The sequence below is a fragment of the Nycticebus coucang genome, chromosome 16 (assembly GCF_027406575.1).
Source record: "Nycticebus coucang isolate mNycCou1 chromosome 16, mNycCou1.pri, whole genome shotgun sequence".
Taxonomy (NCBI): Eukaryota; Metazoa; Chordata; class Mammalia; order Primates; family Lorisidae; genus Nycticebus; species Nycticebus coucang.
In genome coordinates this window covers 6,371,680-6,389,954 of record NC_069795.1, presented here as the reverse complement: position 1 = coordinate 6,389,954, position 18,275 = coordinate 6,371,680, and the positions used below count along the sequence as shown (strand labels likewise).

At 42.8% G+C, this 18,275-nt stretch overlaps 2 protein-coding genes and 2 pseudogenes across 2 annotated transcripts in view; 1 reads left to right on the top strand and 3 right to left on the bottom strand.

The window, feature by feature from the left end:
- The window catches only part of LCA5L (lebercilin LCA5 like), a 39,529-nt gene extending 31,606 nt beyond the window's left edge, over window positions 1-7,923 (bottom strand). Inside the window, exon 1 of the mRNA XM_053564724.1 lies at window positions 7,878-7,923. The gene's annotated coding sequence lies outside the window, so the exon portion shown is untranslated. The remainder of the gene's footprint in view (window positions 1-7,877) is intronic.
- LOC128567534 (40S ribosomal protein S15-like) lies at window positions 1,882-7,985 on the bottom strand (annotated as a pseudogene).
- A 6,445-nt stretch (window positions 7,986-14,430) lies between these two features.
- LOC128568254 (uncharacterized) lies at window positions 14,431-14,530 on the bottom strand (annotated as a pseudogene).
- A 1,564-nt stretch (window positions 14,531-16,094) lies between these two features.
- The window catches only part of SH3BGR (SH3 domain binding glutamate rich protein), a 63,778-nt gene continuing 61,597 nt past the window's right edge, over window positions 16,095-18,275 (top strand). Inside the window, exon 1 of the mRNA XM_053564722.1 lies at window positions 16,095-16,365. Coding sequence (XP_053420697.1) covers window positions 16,333-16,365 — 33 coding nt within the window. The 5' untranslated portion in view covers window positions 16,095-16,332. The remainder of the gene's footprint in view (window positions 16,366-18,275) is intronic.

Below are 18,275 nucleotides of genomic sequence, written 5' to 3'. Positions count from 1 at the left end.
CTGCACCACATTACTTGGTCCACAGACACAGTTTGACCCCACCCCGTTTGTCTTTTTTTGAGACAGAGTCTCATTTTGTCACCCTCGGTATGCTGTGGCACAGCTCACAGCAACCTCCAGCTCTTGGGCTTAGGTGATTCTCTTGCCTCAGCCTCCCCAATAGCTGGGATTACAGGTGCCTGCCACAACACCTGGCTAACTTTTTGTTGTTGTTATTGTTGCAGTTTGGCCGGGGCTGGGTATGAACCTACCACCCCCGGTGTATGGGGCTGGTGCCCTACTCACTGAGCCAAAGGCACCGCCCACCCCACCCCATGTCACTGAAAGCTTAAAATGTTAAATTATGGGGCACCAGTAGCTCAGTGGTTAGGGTGCCAGCCACGTGCTCCAGGACTGGTGGGTTTGAATCTGACCTGGGCCTGCTAAACAAAAAATAATAGCTGGGTGTTGTGGTGGGTGCCTGTAGTCCCAGCTACTTGGGAGGCTGAGGCAAGAGGATTGCTTGAGCCCCACAGCCTGAAGTTGCTGTGAGCTAAGAGGCCATAGCACTCTACCGAGGGTGACCGAGTGAGACTGTCTCAAAAAAAAAAAAAATAAAGTTATGTCAAAACCTGTGATAAGCCAAAGGGAATTACTTGCTATTCAACTTTTTATTGTTTTATCTCTACAGGCAGTCCCTGAGTTATGAATGAGATGGGTTCTGTAGGTTTGTTCTTAAGTTGAATTTGCATGTAAACTGGAAGAGGTCCATGTACCTACCACCTGTAATAGTCTGTATCTGTAAGTGCGAGTCGTATGTCAGTCAGGTATTTATAACTTGAAGATTTACTGTAGCAGCCTCCATTCGTAAGGGTGAGTTGTACAAAAGTCGGATGTTTGTAACTTGGGGACTGCCTGTACTCTAAAGTTCAAAATCCTAGAGTATACTGAGAATAATCATTTATCCCTTAATCTTTCAGGCTGACCAACACGACTCACTCTGCATTCGACATAATGGGAACAGTGGGATGAAGCTAAGGAGGTGGGTGTGGTGTTCTCTTGCCTTCCTACATCAGAATATCAAGCTCTGAGGATGTGATTGTATCCCACCTATGATTTTTTTCCCCAAAGATTCTCTCTGAATCACACGCTCACAAAGGGCTAAAGTAAGTTTGATTTCCCTACGTTTGATAAAGTAAAAACCAACCATCCTAGTCTTAGTTTAATAAAAATTGATGTAACAGGGGAAAAAGGAAAATATTCAATTAGAAATCCTGTAAAGCCTCATAATAAACAAGACTCTATAAATAACCTCACTCCTAAAACAATTCTACCAGATTAAAATATGCCCTAACAGAAGGCTTTATAGTTTAAGCAAGGGGGTGGATTTAAAGGCATCGTTGCCCTCCCTACGTGGATTTGCCTCTGTCATAAGCCTCTCTGCTGATGGCTGAACTGTCTCATTAAGTACTGACTCCTATGAACCTCTGTATTTTTCAGGGTCTTTATAGCTAGGAGTCAGTAACTGTAGTTCTTCAAAATGTATGAAAAATCATATATGATTAAAAATGCTCTAACAAAAAGATACTTTATTAGCAAAACTATCTGCGATCTTTTCAGCTCAATAATTTACTTAACCTAATGTTAGGAGTACAGTTTCTTCAGAATGGACCAAGTAGTTTCATTTTAAGGACAACTGGGTTTTTTATGTGGATGCAAGGGTAGAAAATTCCTTGTTGCTACCTATTCTCTAGTGGATGTACTGTCAGCGTGCTTTCATCAAATTTCTTTTTTTTTTTTTTGGTTTTTTTGGCCGGGGCTGGGTTTGAACCCACCAACTCTGGCATATGGGACCTGCGCCCTACTCCTTGAGCCACAGGTGCCACCCGCTTTCATCAAATTTCTAAAACACGTGGTACGGAGCAGTTATTCTACTATTTTTTCTTTTTTAGAGACAGAATCTTATTTTGTCGTCCTCGGTAGAGTGCTGTGGCGTCACAGTTCATAGCAACCTCTGGCTCTTGGGCTTAGGTGATTTTCTTGCCTCAGCTTCCTGAGTAGCTGGGACTCCAGGTGCCCACAACGCCCGGCTATTTTTTTGTGCAGTTTGGCCGGGCCTGGGTTCGAACCCGCCACCCTCAGTATATGGGGGTGGTGCCCTACTCACTGAGCCATAGGTGCCGCCCTATTCTACTATTGATCACTATTATAAACTAATCTGTCTCATGGAAAAATTAACCTGAAAAAAATCTTCAAGTTAATTGCCGTGTTTACTGATCTTCCACTGTTTTAGAACTAAATAGGCACAAAATCAAAAACTGTAATTTTGGGTGGCACCTGTGGCTCAAGGAGTAGGGCGCCAGTCCCATATGCCGGAGGTGGTGGGTTCGAACCCGGCCCTGACCAAAAACTGCAACCCCCCCCCAAAAAAAAACCCCTGTAATTTCAATGTATATCAGAAGACATTGAATTTTGGGGTACTTACTAAATGTAAAAGTTGTCATAAATGCTTTAGATAGCATATTTCCAAGCTATGTCCTCTTTTTTTTTTAAACTGGAGAAGTGTCTTTATTGGCTGGGCAGCCAACTTGAGGGGGATGAAGTGGGAGGAGTGTGTGGCCCCAATGCCAGGCCGACCATGCTTCGCAGGCTGGTAGGTGATGGAGAACTCCCCTAGGTAGTGACTGATCATCTCAACCTTGATCTCCACCTGGTTGAAGGTCTTGCCATTGAAGACACCCACCATGCTGCCCACCATTTCAGGTAGGATGATCGTGTCCAGCGGGTGTGTCTCCACTACCTCTGGCTTCTCCTTGGGCGGCGCCTCCTTCTTGGCCTTACAGAAATACTTCAGCAGTGAGTGCTGCTTGCAGCTCAGGCCTCGGTTCAGCTACTGCCACTGGTGGGCACTGTATAGCTGCATCAGCTGCTTGGAGGACGCATCCAGCAACTGGTTGAGGTCCACGGTGAACCTGTGGAAGGTCTGCTTCTTCTTTTGCTCCACTTCTGCCATCTTGTCACCTTCCAGGAAAAGACTGATGCTATGTTCTTTTGAAATACTATATTTACAACTTGGCAAGGTCAATATAGCACCTGGGTGGCCCAGGGTTTATTAGAACTTTAATTGTGCTCAATATTAATAGCATAATCTTTGACAGGAGGAGGTCACAGGAAAACTATCAAACTATTTAAAAAAACCCCTCTTTTATTGAAGTATAAAACTTAATAAACTATGTATTTTTAAAGTGTACAATTTCTTAAGATTATAAATGTGCATACCCATGAAACTATCATATTTTAAGAAAGGAAAAAATTGCATTAAAATTATAATACTTAAGTTATGTTTGGTTTCTTTAATTACAAGGGCTATAAGATATAATATAAGCTGGGCATGGTAGCTCACACCTGTAATCTTAGCATTCTAGGAGGCTGAGGTGGGTAGATTGCCAGAGTTCAGGAGTATGAGACCAGCCTGAACAAGAGTGAGACCCCATCTCTAAAAATAGCTGGATGTTGTGCTGGGTGTCTGTAGTCCGGCTACTTGGGAGGCTGAGGTGAGAGGATTGCTTGAGCCCAAGAGTTTGAGGTGACTGTGAACTATGATGCCATGGTACTCTAACCAGGGTGACAAAGTGAGACTGTGTCTCCAAAAATAAAAAAATACAATATACAGGATAACATAACAAATGTTATTGGTATATGTTAGGTATTACAATTTTCATACAGTTTTTTCCTTGCTCATAATATGTATACTATTTTTTGTACCTTCTATAGATGATTATGTCATCTGTGAATAGAGTTTAATTCTCTTTTTCTAATACGAACCCTTTTATTTCTTTTTCTTTCCTGATTACACGGGCCAGAATCTCCAGCCCAAATTTGAATAGACGTGGTGGTGAAAGTAGATGTCCTGTTCTTGTTTTGAATCTTAGGGGAATATTCAGTCTTTCATCCTTACGTATGATGTTAGCTATAGGTTCTTCACAGATGCCCCTTATCAAGCTGAGGAAGTTTCCTTGTATTCATTATTTATCTAGAAAAGTTAGGTAAATCATGGGGAAAATGGGAAGAGAGGGGATATCGAGAGAGAGGGAATGGATAAAAGGAGAAGGAGAGAAAGGAAATGAAGTAAGTCACTGTGGTACCTGCTGAAGGTCTAGGGAATATCCCTTGGAAAACCCTTTCTCTACCCAGGCTGAGGCAGGCAACATCCCCATTGTACAGTACAAGCAGGAGCGACATGCTAGAACAGACAAATGCTTTACTTTCCCAAACCAATTCTGTTTTTGAATCTTTTAAGTCTTAGAGCTCCCTTAGACTCAGTCTGTTCTGTGTTTGAGTTTAGGAAAGGGTGGTCAGGCAATATCTGGAAAACTGGAAAGTCTCCTAGCTGAAATCTACAGTGTTATAAATTAAACTGGCACATCTTAAAATTCTAGAGTTTATCTGAGCAAACATGAATTCATGAATTGGGTAGCACCCAACTGTGGTTTGTGGCTATGCCAGAAAAGGCTTTTATAAAGTAAATGAAGGAGCAGACTAAAGAAAATAATCAATCGGCCAATTATGTAGCTGCCTTCTTTAGTCTATCAGGTATAAAGGTCCTAGTTATATAATTACAAGTTAATGTTTTTTAATTGTTTAAACTTAGTTTCATTTGAGTTAGGTTTCAGTTTGCTTACTGGACCGAGGACTCATTCACCCCTAGCTGCTGGCTGGACACCTCCATTTCTTTCAGCATGTGCCTCTCAATGAATCAGTTGATATTGTAGCTGTTGAACTCCATTAATGCCAACAAGTGAGAAAAACAGAGGGTGATTAAGGCAGGAGTCAGAGTCTTCTAGTTACCCAATCTGAAGTGACATCTGAATCCCCCCCAAAGGCAGGGAATTAGCCATTTCAGTCTAATGGCCTCCTATCTAGTTATTTTAACAAGAGGCAGCCGTAGCACCCTCACTGTCAACAACTGGATGGTGAGGATCACCTAACTGCAGACTAACTCAGGTTCCTCTAACTCAGTTGGGGAAACAATTACTTTTCTTTCCTTAAAGAGTACTGGAGTACCCCAGTGCCCCCAGTGATAAGAATCACGCCCTAAGTCACACTGACTTCATCTTTCTGAGGCTGCCTCTGGAATGCATGGGGTATGGTGGGAAGCTTCCAAGGTGGCTCCAGTGACCTCCACTTCCTGAGACTCATGCACTTGTTTAATGCCCTGCCTTTGTGAGAGAAGGAATCATGCCAACAATCATTTGTGTGAGCTTGGAAGTTTGGATTTTTCCTCTAAATGAATTCTGAGATGACTACAGCTTCAAATGACACCTTGATTATAGTCTTAAGACACCCTGAACCACAGGACCCAGCTGGGCCTGTGACCACAGGGTAATAAATGTTTGTTTTTCCAGCCAGTAAATGTTCCTTTGAAAACTGGAGACTTACAGAAAACTTCTGTGTGAATCTGCCATAAAAGATTATAAAGTCACAGTTATCTTGCAAAAATATGGAAGAACCCAGACTTTATGCCAAACAAATAACCTAGTTCACTTGGTTAACAGTTGCTTTCTAGAATATTTGCTTAATTTTGAAAAAATCTCTATAATGAGGGCGGCGCCTGTGGCTCAGTCGGTAAGGCGCCGGCCCCATATATGGAGGGTTGCGGGTTCAAACCTGGCCCTGGCCAAACTGCAACCAAAAAATAGCCGGGCGTTGTGGCGGGCGCCTGTAGTCTCAGCTACTCGGGAGGCTGAGGCAAGAGAATCGCTTAAGCCCAGGAGTTGGAGGTTGCTGTGAGCTGTGTGACGCCACGGCACTCTACCAAGGGCCATAAAGTGAGACTCTGTCTCTACAAAAAAAAAAAAAAAATCTCTATAATGACACTTTTTTTTTTTTGGAGACAGTCTCACTACGTCGCCCTTGGTAGCTATGCCATCACACCTCACAGCAACCTCCAACTCTTGGGCTTAAGCCATTCTCTTGCCTCAGCCTCCCAAATAGCTGGGACTATAGGCACCCACCACAATGCCCAGCTATTTTTTGTTGAGGTTGTCATCATTGAGGTTTAGCTGGCCTGGGCCGGGTTTGAACCTGCCAGTGTCGGTGTATGTGGCTGGTACTATAACCACTGTGCTATGGGCACTGAGCCATATAATGACATATTTTATCTCTAATCCATTAATTTTAATCAAATCATAATCTTAACAAAGTTTTCTGCAGTGCTGGCCAGTCACACTATTGTTTTTAAACTATTGTTTTGGAGTAATTTGTTGTCTAGGTATGGATGATAAAATAAGATGTGTGTTATCAGGGCAGGTAAGTTTCCCCAAGAAGTATTAGAATTTATATTACACCCACCAAAGAAATAGACATTTCTAGAATTTTTAGAATTCTGGAATTCGCAGAACCCCAGAACTATCCAAAAATTTCTCTCTATATGATATGAATGTGGGTCTGTTTGGCTTCACCTGGTCCTGAGAGTACATTTTTTTCATGAAACTGAGTCTGAGAGACATGACCAGCGATGTAAACCAAAATAAAACCACATTTGATTCCTGGCTGTTACTACTGTCAGCAATAAATGTGCTGTGAATGCACATACTTTCTGGAATAATCAGTCTATTAAATAACAGTTTTTCTCACTGAAGTGTTAAAAATTGATGACCAGTGTCAGACCTGTAACTTAAAAGTTCATTAAACTGTTTTAGAGTATCTCTCTATTAATAGGCTACACTTCACTACTGTTATCAATTTAAGAAACTATGCATGTTCCACATATATGGACTTCTGATTATGTAATGCATTATTGAAAAATTTGGGTCTTAGGCCAGCTATCTAATATCTTCTTAATTAATTAATGCATTCAGTCAAAGAACATTTATTTAGTGTCTTTCAGGCACTGGGGTTATGAAGAAGGCAAACTTCTACCTTTGAGGATCTTAAAGTAAGCAAAGTTGTAAGTATGTAATTAATGTCTACAATAGTTAGCATACTGGTTTTTGTTACATTAAATTTATGGTAGTGTATAGTCAACATTTTGGCAGCATTTATGTTTCAAAAGATCAGCGTTTTCATTTTTCATTAATGTTTTCATTTATGTTTCAAAAGATCAGCGTTTTCATTTATGTTTCAAAGGATCAGCATTGTCTACTTTATTGCACTTGAAGCGTAATTCTATTATGTCTCTGTTGTTATGGGGTCTACAGTTGTTCTTTTGCTGTTACAACACAGGAATGCAACGTGCAATTGTAAATAGTGTTCTAATGGAAAAATCACACTTGGTTGAGGATGCACCATAGTGAAAGGAATGGCTGCTTATAACAGCAGTGAACTTTTACATTGTGGTCATCTTAATACAGAATTAGAAATAAAAATGTCCGGTGGCGCCTATGGCTCAGTGAGTAGGGCACCGGACCCATATATTGAGGGTGGTGGGTTCAAACCTGGCTCTGGCCAAACTGCAACAACAACAAAAAAATAGCTAGGCATTGTGGCGGGCGCCTGTAGTCCCAGCTACTTGGGAGAGAATTGCCTAAGCCCAAGAGCTGGAGATTGCTGTGAGCTACGACACCACAGCACTCTACTGAGGGCAAAAAAATGAGACTCTGTCTCTTAAAAAAAAACAAAAAACGAAATAAGAATGTTCAAGATCAAGGTATACGTCTGAATCATTTTGAATACTATTCAGGTATCTTTATTCCTGCTTCTGCAAAAAGGCAGATGAAAAATAAACATATGCTGAAATGTTTTAAAGTAAATTACTGCAGGGGCGGCACCTGTGGCTCAAGGAGTAGGGTGCCGGCCCCATATATCGGAGGTGGCAGGTTCAAACCTGGCCCTGGCCAAAAACTGCAAAAAAAAAAAAATAATAATAATAAAATAAAATAAAGTGAATTACTGCATACCTGCTGTTCTTTATGAACTTCCCTAAGATGTCTGAAGATAAACTGTATGTTGGAGCAGAGCGATCTTCAAACTGTAGTATTTATGAGGTTTCCAAGGTAGTATTTTTTGACATGTTTTGGTCTCTTTTTAAAGAAAGAGTATATTTCAAAAAACCTAAAATGATATTACAAAAGGAAAATGTTACAATCTTACAAAGAAACATATATAAAAGAATAAAAGTTTTAAAGCAGTATTAATTCATATATTCATTTGTGTATGGGGGATGTGAGGTGATCTGGCTGCGACACCTGTCACCCCATTGATCGTGAGGGTTGATTCGGCTGATCTGGCTGGCTAGGTGGTGTCCCCTTCCTCCCTCACTGCTCCATGTGAGTCCCTCCCAAAGCTGTGCGCCCTGTCGAAGAGGACGACCTTCCCCGATCAAGGAGGAGCATTCTTTGGTCAAGGGTATCCGAGTAGCTGTGCTCCCCTGCTAGAACCTCCAAACAAGCTCTCATTTGTGTATGGGTTTCTGGGTATTTCACACACTAAAGCTTTTTCTCTATCAAAATGAAATCAACTATTGGCAGTTAATCAGGAAATTCTTGGTTGTCATTATCAAACAGTCATGCTGAAATAATATTTGAAGGAGTCAGACAGAGCAGTGTTTTTCAAAAATTTTTTGGCAGAACAAAAGATCTTGTGGCTCCCCTGCATGTTCTTTCTTTCCAGTGGGAAGCTAAACATAAATAAAGTGTTTGGAAAAAGATGATGCTCTTGGTACTGCTGGTAGGCGCTGGATCTTATTTTAGAGGCACAGATATTGACTGACCTTGCATTATATATTGAAAGCTATTCTTCTGGCTCAACAGTCTCATGAATTATTCTATTCTAGTCTTATAATGAGAAAATTTTGACTTTTCTTTTTTCCTTTAAATACAGCATCTGCTGCTCAGGCTGGAGTGCAGCGGTGCAATCATAGCTCATTGCAGCCTTGGACTTGTGGGCTATTTAAAACATTATTTTGGTAGAGATGAGGGTTTTGCTTTGTTGCCAGGCTGGTCTCAAACTCCTGGCCTCAAGTGATCCTTTGACCCTGGCCTCCCAAAGTGCAGGTGAGAGCCACTGTGCCTGGCTGAGAACCCTGATTTTTTTTTAAAATTTCAGATTTGAGTAAATATTCTGTAGTAGAGTTATAATTAATTCATATGGACAATTTAGTTCAAATGGTTATAATTGTTTCCAACCCAAATTATTCTGTGAGTAGGTGGTTGTATTCTTAATTAGTCCTGCTTCACGGGAAATAGCTTAACCTGTACGTCTTCCCTGCTTTCTTATCCATTCTCAACACTTCCTATTCCCTTCCCCACTTTACCTTTTCTCTGCACATGTCACTACCTAACGTTATACAAGTTACTCAGGCTTATTGGCTGCCTGACTTCCCCACTACTTGTATGCTTCAGTGGCACGTGGTTTTTGGCTCTTCTTTCTATTGCTGTATCCCCAGTACCTAGAAGAGTTCCTCAGAATAAGTGTTTAATAAATTTTGATCAAATAATTTAATGTTTAGGATGCTTTGGTGCTTCCTAATTCCTATCTCCATGTCTGTTACTACTGACAAAACTCACTATGGCTAACCTGACTCAAAATGCTCTAAATCAGTGGTTTTCAACCTTCCTAATGCTGTGAGCCTTTAATACAGTTTGGACCCACAGGTTGAGAATTGCTGCTCTAAATGAACGTTTCCAATGTGATAAATATCTATCTCAAACTGGAAACTAGCCTTATGCTTAATAGTGAAACACTTATTTATACTGCTGTAAGGATTAAGATAAGGATGCCTACTATCTCTGTTGTTAATTAATATTGTTCTGGAGATACTAGCCAATGAAATTAGATAGCAGAAAGAAATGAGAGGTATAAATGTTAGAAGAGATAAATTTCCATGTGTAGATGACATGAATGTATACTTATAAAACCTTATAAAATACTATGAAATAAAGATAATTCAATGAACCATAGGTTACTACTAAAAGCATATGAAGATCTTTTCTCTATGTGAAATAAAATGACTTAGAAAGTAGATGAAAATATCCCACTTGCTCTACCAGTCCTCAAATTTAAAACATTGGGTATAGGTCTGATACGAATAAATGAAGAAAATAAAATTACTGAAACAAATGACAATTTATGTGAGTGGAAAAACATTCTTTGTTCTTGAATATCATAAGAACATAGACTATAAGGTTGTGAATTCTCCCTAATTTAATGAATGTAATCAAATCATTCTCGATAAAGTGTCAAGAGTAAACTTTTATAAAAAATTTGACAAAACGATACCAAATTCATCTAGAGAAAGAAACATCAAAGAAGACAGAGGGATCTGAAACACGGTGGTGGGAGGGGCTACCCCATCAGGCACTGAGGCACACACACTTGCCACGAGAGCTGGATACTAAGGCCTCTCCATAGAGCCAGAGTCTGAAACAAAAACAAGACATGTGGAAACCTAGAGTAAGATGAGTGAAGACAGCAGACTATTCAAAACATGATGTAAGGACAAAAGGGTAGAATATAGCTGGAAATCAAAACAAAAGTGGATTCTTACTGCATTTCTTGCACTATATGTTTTAAAATGTAAATACTAAGAAAAAAATCTTAAATATGGACTGTGGCAAGACACAAAGCCTAGAACCATAATGAAAACAATTTATAACAATTATTGCATAAAAACGTAAACCTTCATGTAACAAAAAACCCATAAAGTTAAAATATTACAAACTGGGAAAACTTCTTAGTATCTACAACAAAGATCTAATTTCCACAATTTACAAAAAATTTTTCTTTTCTTTTCTTTTTTTTTTTTTTATTGTTGGGATTCATTGACGGTATAAGAAACTACCAAAGACTTTTAACCCATTTGTAAAATGGGCAAAGGATATGGGCACACTATAGAATAAGAACATTACAGGAACACAGATGACCACGAAATACGCAAGATTTTCAAGCTTATGCATAAAGAAATGTAAATTAAAATAATTATATTTTATTTTTTATCCACCAGAATAGCAAAATTTAAAGAATTAGATGAAACATATTATTGTTACTATAACCATGACTAATAGAATACTGATAATGTATAGCTTAAAAATACAAGAATGAAGCATCTTTCAGTACGTGTAGATAATAAGGTCTGACAGTTAAGTTTGTGAGCTCATTCTAGGAAAAATGCTATATACTTCATTGCTGCCTATCATTATGGTCACCTGTGAAGTACTACTCCACTTGGCAAGCTAGGCACCGCTACCAGTGCCTAGTCCACTCTTCATAGCCATTTTGGATTTTTTTTTTTTTTTTGAGGCAGAGTCTCACTTTGTTGCCTTTGGTAGAGTGCTGTGGTGTCATAGCTCACAGAAACCTCAAACTCTTGGGCTCAAGCCATTCTCTTGCCTCAGCCTCCCTTGAGTAGTTGGGACTACAGGTGCCCGCCACAACGCCCAGCTATTTTATTTTTAGAGATGGGGTCTTGCTCTAGCTTGGGCTGGTCTCCAACCCCTGAGCTCAGGCAATCCACCTGCCTTGGCCTCCCGGAGTGCTAGGATTACAGGCGTGAGCCACTCTGTGCTCAGCCTCTTCAAAGCAATTTTGGAACTTTTTCTGGAATGGCCATGGTATAGCACACAAAAACACACAATAGCAATAATGAACCCCACTCAGTAAGAGACTGCCACACATTGACATGAACACAGCTGTGAGACAGCTGTGGTGGTTTTTATCCACTGATGGATAGCTGTAAGATTATGAAACCTTACCAACCTCTTTGTACAGTGCTGCCAATGTAAGCACACAGTGGCAAGTTTGCAAACTTAATTGTGAGACCTCATATGTATACGTAAAGGCATCTAAGACATGTTCATTTTCCAGTCAATGTCTGGGCAACAGAATAAAGCCAGATGGGATGTGGGGAATCCAGACAGCAGAGGACTATAGAAAGCTGAAGGCAGTAGCTTGGACAAGTTGTCAGTGAGAATGAAAAAACATGAACGATGCCAACAGACAACATCACCAGGGCTTGATGATTCAGCGGATGCCAGGGTGAGGGAGAGGGTCAAGGAGGACTCTTACTTACAATGGGAGAGGTCCCAGCGGGGGTCAGGTAGTGGGACTGTTTGATCTCGTGCAAGCTGAGTTGGAGATGTCTGAGTGATATTAAGAAGTGATGTCATCCAGGTAGTTGAACATTTAGGTTTAGCTCAGATATGAAGGTTCATCTTCAGAGATAAAGCTGGGGTCAAGTGCAGACAGCTGGCCCTTGAAGCTGTGGGCATGAATCTGTGCCTAGTATTAGATTATAAGGCAGACTGGGGAGAAGAGAGTAACAGACTCCGAGCTGTGAGGCTCTCCAACATTAAGGGTCCTGGGAGAGGTGGGTGAGCCAGATGGCAGCAGGAGAAGCAGAAGCCATGAGATGGGAGGCCTGGTTGCAGAAGCCCAGGGAAGACAGCCTTTTAAGAGTAAGATGGGTGCGTTAGTGTCAAATGCTGCCGAGAGACGAGCAAGATGAGGCCTGGAAATGTGACAGTGGTTTTGTTTTAGCAGAGATGAAGTGGAAAGCAAGATTGGCTGAAGAGAGACAAGGAACAGAAGGCACTGAATACAGCAGTCCTTTCAAGTTTGCCTGTCAAATGGGATAAGGGGTTGGACAATACTTGGAAACTGAAGGGAAATGTGGAGTCAAGGGAGACTTTTCTTTTCTTTTGTGATGGGAGACTCAAATCTATTTAAAAGCCATGGCAAGGAACTGAGAGGGAATAGGTGATTATACAGGAAAGAGAATGGATAACTGCTAGCACAGAGGTTTTTTTAAAAATATAAACATATATTTTTATTGTTTGGGATTCATTGAGGGTACAAAGAATTAGGTTACACTGATTGCATTTGTTAAAGCCCCTTATAATTATGTCCCGACGCCAAGAGGTGTGCCGTACAGCATGACCCTCTCTCTCTTTCCCTTCTCCCCTCTCCCCCTTGCTCATTCCCCTACCCCACTGCGTATTAGCTCATCTGCTGCCTTCATATTAGAATAGAGTACGTTGGATCCTTGCTTCTCCATTTTTGTGATGTTTTACTAAGAAGAATGTGTTCCACCTCCATCCAGGTTAATACAATCATTTTTAGTGGCTGAACAGTATTTCATGGTATACATATACCACAGCTTGTTAACCCATTCAGCACAGGGTTTTTGATGAATGGAACGGGATGGAATCCAAAGCCTGGGAGAGAGGGGCCTTGGAGAGGAGGAAGGAAGATAAGATGGGAAGGGAAGGCTGGCAGTGTTGGTAGCTGGAGATTGAGGAATTCCCATCTGATGGCTTCAAGTTTCTCTATGAAGTAACAGCACAACGGGAAGTGGGAGATCAAATTTGAGAAAAGTGAAGGTTTATGATCTACAATCTCCTATAAACCCTCACAAACTGCAGCAATCCTACTCTGTTACTTTGGTCAAGTGGGGTTTTACCTGACAGAAGAAGAAAAAATGGAGGATGGGGAATTAAGAGATTGACACGGGTACAGACGCGCAGGGGCCATTACGCACTGGGGCCAGTGCACACAGACCACTGCATTGCTTGGTCACTGACTAGGGTATCAGCACACAGGTGCTTACTATCAAAATGATCAGCACACGGATAATCATTTATCTACACCTCAACTGGCCTCTTTTGGTGCTTCTCTGAAAAATAAACAATAGGGGGCAGTGCCTGTGACTCAGTGAGGAGGGCACTGGCCCCATATACTGAGGGTGGCGGGTTCGAACCCGACCCCAGCCAAAACTGCAACAACAAAAAAAAATAGCCAGTTGTTGTGGTCTCAGCCTATAGTCCCAGCTACTCAGGAGGCTGAGGCAAGGGAATCACCTAAGCCCAAGAGCTGGAGGTTGCTGTGAGCTTTGATGCCATGGCACTCTACTGAGGGCGACAAAGTGAGACTCTGTCTCTAAAATAAAATAAAATAAACAATAGACAACAGAGCTTAAATTCCTACATGACTTCTCTTTCTCATAGGGAAGAAGCTTCTGGATTCTTCAGTACATGCAGCTTTAAAGCTCTTCCTATAGTTCTGTTCTAGGGGTAGTGTTTACTCTTACCTTAGAAAGCTAAGGGGCGTCTTTCAATGTTTAGCTTGTTAACAGCAAGGTACTTACATAGCCTTGTTTACCTCGTTTAAAAGATGCAATTCTTAAAGTAAATACCAAAAATATTGTTTTAATCTGAAGATTACAAAATTCATATATTCCCTTTTTATTATTTATTTATGTTTGAGACAGAGTCTTACTTTGTCACCCTTGGTAGAGTGCCATGGCTTCATAGCTCATAGCAACCTCAGACTCTTGGGCTCAAGCTATTCTCTTGCCTCAGCCTCCCAACGCCTGCCACAACATAGCTATTTTTAAAGGCGGGTCTCACTCTTGCTCAGGCTGGTCTGGAAACTGTGAACTCAGGCAACCCACCCAACTCGGCCTCCCAGAGTGCTAGGATTACAGCCGTGAGCCACTGGGCTGGCCTTTATTTTTTAAAAAGCATGGAATGTTCCATGAATTTGTGAGTCATCCCTTGGGCAGGGACCATGCTAATCTTTTCTATCATACAGAAGTGAGCCCCAAATTAATATAATCCCTTTAAAAAACTTACTCCTGTGAAATAACACACAAAAGGAAAATAGCCTATGACTGTCACTGCTCAGGTGGGGGAAGGGTGTAAGCAGGGAAACCAATTACGAAACAAATGAAATAACCCAACCACCAGAAGATAGTGGCCTGGAGTAGGGTGTTGACGGTGGGGGTGGAGGAACTGTAGAACTGTGAATCTGTTCTAGGTACGATTCGAAGGAAGTGCTGACAGACTGAATGTGAGAAATGAGAAAAACCAGAGACAAGTAGCATAAAGGATTGGGCAACTGGAGAAATGGGGTTTCCAGTGACCGAGCTGGCTTAAGAGTGTGAAGAACGGGGTTGGGGGATTATCCGGAGCTCAATCTTGGCCAGCTGGGCTTGAGATGCCTCAGACATCTAAGCAGAGCCACTGTACCCAGCTGAGAACATACGCCGGGTTGGCGTTCCAGGGAGGGGCCAGGGCTGGAGATCTACATTTTGGGCTCCTTGGCATTCAGACAGGCTAAGTCCATGAGACTGGATGAATTCATTTAGTGAGTGTAGATGAGAAAAGGCTCAAGGTCATGTTCAGCCGTAAAGAACTGCTCTGAAAAAAGTAAACTGTGGACGTAAGTTTGGCAACGAAATGTTAAAGCATTAAGGGAAAAGAAACTGGACAAAGAGCCCCAAGACTGGGCAGAGTGAGCATACGGGGAACATATGCAGAGAAGACATTGCAGAAGGTTGAGATTCCCACAGGCTGGGGATAGGGAAATGTCAGCGCTAAGGATAGAAGGGAAAATCAAACCAAACCAGCAAATAGGCAGGTGGAAAACTGAAGGTATAGGGGAGGATGTAAAAGGAAAATACTGGCGAAAGCATCCAGGTGGGGGTGGAGGCGGCGGCGTCTAACCGTGGGCTACCCTGGGGCCTAACCTGCCCCTCGCCGTACCCGGACACCACACGGGCCTCACTCGGTCACCTCGGGGCCGCCCAGACCGGGTGTGGGGCCTGGCGGAGCTGGGTGGACTCGCGAATGTGAGAGTCGTCGGGGCGCAGGGTCACACTCTGCGAGCTGGGAAGGCTGCTCCTCGCCTGGTCGCGCTTTGCCGGAGAAACGCGGGGGACCTGGCTACGTTACCCGCCCAGTGAGCAGCGAGGCAGGCGCTGAGGTGGACAGGGGTGAGGACGGAGCGACGGAGCAACACCGGAAGCCAGGAAGAGTGTAGCCCGTCTGCCCAGGCTAGTCCGACTGATGGGCTGCGGGGGACCGCAGAGACCGCGGACCGGCTGTTACCTGCTCCGCGCGGCTCCGGCGGCTGCGCCAACCCCGTGGGCTGGCGCGGGCGCGTCGCCATGGCAACCCACGCGCAGGGCTTTCTGGGAGGGAACGGCCGGGGCAGCGGCGTTCGCATGCGCACTCGGGCCTGCGCGTCGTGGGTGGGAGGGAGTCTTGGGCCGGGAAGTGGGTCTGATCTGTGTCTCCTTTGGGTGTCGGGGCAATGGGTCGGTGGTGTAGACGTCTGTACACGCGCCTCCCGCGGTCTTTCCTCAGCGCCCGGGGCCCTGTCTTAGTCCCTGGCCGCACCGGGAGCGAGCTGCCAGACGTTCGTTCACGCGCTCGGACGCTCTGCGCGAACGAACCGCGCCGGTCTGCTGCGGGCAGTGGGTGAAACAAAATCTGATCGCAAAACAATGCATGTTTAGTGTAGAGAATTTGGAAATGTATGGGCAAGTACAAAAGTCACCCAGGCGATGGAGTTATAAGTGCTTTTTTTTTTGCAGTTTTTGGCCAGGGCTGCGTTTGAACCCACCACCTCCAACATATGGGGCCGTCACTCTACTCCGCTGAGCCACAGGTGCCGCCCTATAAGTGCATAGAATGCAGCATAGTTACGAACACTTGAAATTTGTGCGTGTGTGTGTCATTGTTATCAATGCCATGGTGAATAAGAGTAGACTCTACAGGAGTAGATGAATCTTTGAGGTCATCCCTAACTCTTTACTTCGAATAAATTGCTATACGTGAAGTTGCAGGGTCAAGCCATATGTCAGTTTTAAGAGTTTCTGAAGGTAGGCAGAAATTGCCTTCTTAGCAAATGTTTCAATTTTTGCCCCGCAATAGAGAGTCTTTTTTTCTCTTTAAATTTTTTTGGTGCCCATTTTATTGTTAAAAATTGGTATCTTTAATTGTATTCACTTTTTGTTAGAGGGATATATTTTCTTCTTTTTAATAGCATTTGTCTTTATTTTGTGGTTTGCCCTTTCTTGCCTTTTTCTCTTTTTTAACTTGGCTTTTATCTTTGTAAAAATTGACTTGTAAGAACTTCAATGATGAAAATGTGGAAATATGTATGTTGCAAATATCTCCTAAATTTGTCAATTACCTTTGATTCTGTCTACTGTGTGTTTTGGTATTGTGTACAGTCAGGTTTATCACATTTCCCCTTACAGGTTCTGAATTTGGTTTTATAGTATAGAGCAGTGGACATTCTCTTCAAACAGTTTAATTTTACTTTGAGAAGGCTGGTTTGGGACAAGCTGTCTCTCCATCATTCTTTCCTCCATCAGCTAATAGAGTGCCCACCCTCAGTTTTGGTGGGCCATACATTTCTATAACTTTAGGTGAGGAGTTACCCATGTAAGACGCATGCTAGTTGTTTTTGGTAGTGATGGTGGACTGGGCACGATCTGCAGAGGCCCGACATTAGACAAGTGTCATCCTAGACCTGACATTTCTGGCAAAATGAGCCGGTTTTGGTGTCCCGTGGTGCTCCTATGGCAGTAACAACAGTAACAGTTTGTTAAGGGAAATCCCAACCCTGGTGTTCAGAACTGGAGGAACTGGAGGGTAGAGGTTCCTCAGCACTTCCTTTTTGTGTCTGAATAGCCACCTGCCAGCTTTTCCCAGTCCCTGAAAGCATAATAGATAAGAATCTTTCTTTGGCTGGGACATAGTGGCTCACTGTAATCTTAGCCCTCTGGGAGGCCAAGGTGGGTGGATAGCTTGAGAGAAAGAGAGACCCCAACTCTACTAAAAATAGAAAAACTGAGGCAAGAGGATCCCTTGAACCCAATATTTGGAGGTTGCTGTGAACTATGATGTCACAGTACTCTACACAGGGAAACAGCTCGAGGGTCTGTCTCAAAAAAAAAAAAAACAGTACAACTTTATACTTTCACATTTCTGGAGGTCAGAAGTATGAAATCAGGGCATCTGCAAGTCCATGCTCCCTCAAAAGGTCCTTAGGGGGTGCCGCTGTGGCCCAGTGAGTAGGGCGCCGGCCCCATATGCCGAGGGTGGTGGGTTCAAACCCAGCCCCGGCCAAGCTGCAACAAAAAAATAGCCGGGTGTTGTGGCAGCACCTGTAGTCCCAGCTGCTTGGGAGGCTGAGGCAAGAGAATTGCCTAAAACCCAGGAGTTGGAGGTTGCTGTGAGCTGTGATACCATGGCACTCTACCGAGGGTGATAAAGTGAGACTCTGTCTCTAAAAAAAAAGGTCCTTAGGGAAAATTCTTTGACTCTTCCGGAGTCACTCCCATTTCTGCGTCCGTCTTCACCTGGTATGTTTCTCTGTGTCTCTGTGTGTCTTCTCTTCCTATAAGGACACCAGTCATTAGATATATGGTTCACCGGAAATCTAGGGTGATTTCATCACAAGATTGCCAACTAATTACATCTGCAAAAACCCTATTGCCAAATAAAGTCACATACTGAGGTTTTGGTGAACTCAAATTTGGGGGCACATTATTCAACCCATCATAGTAA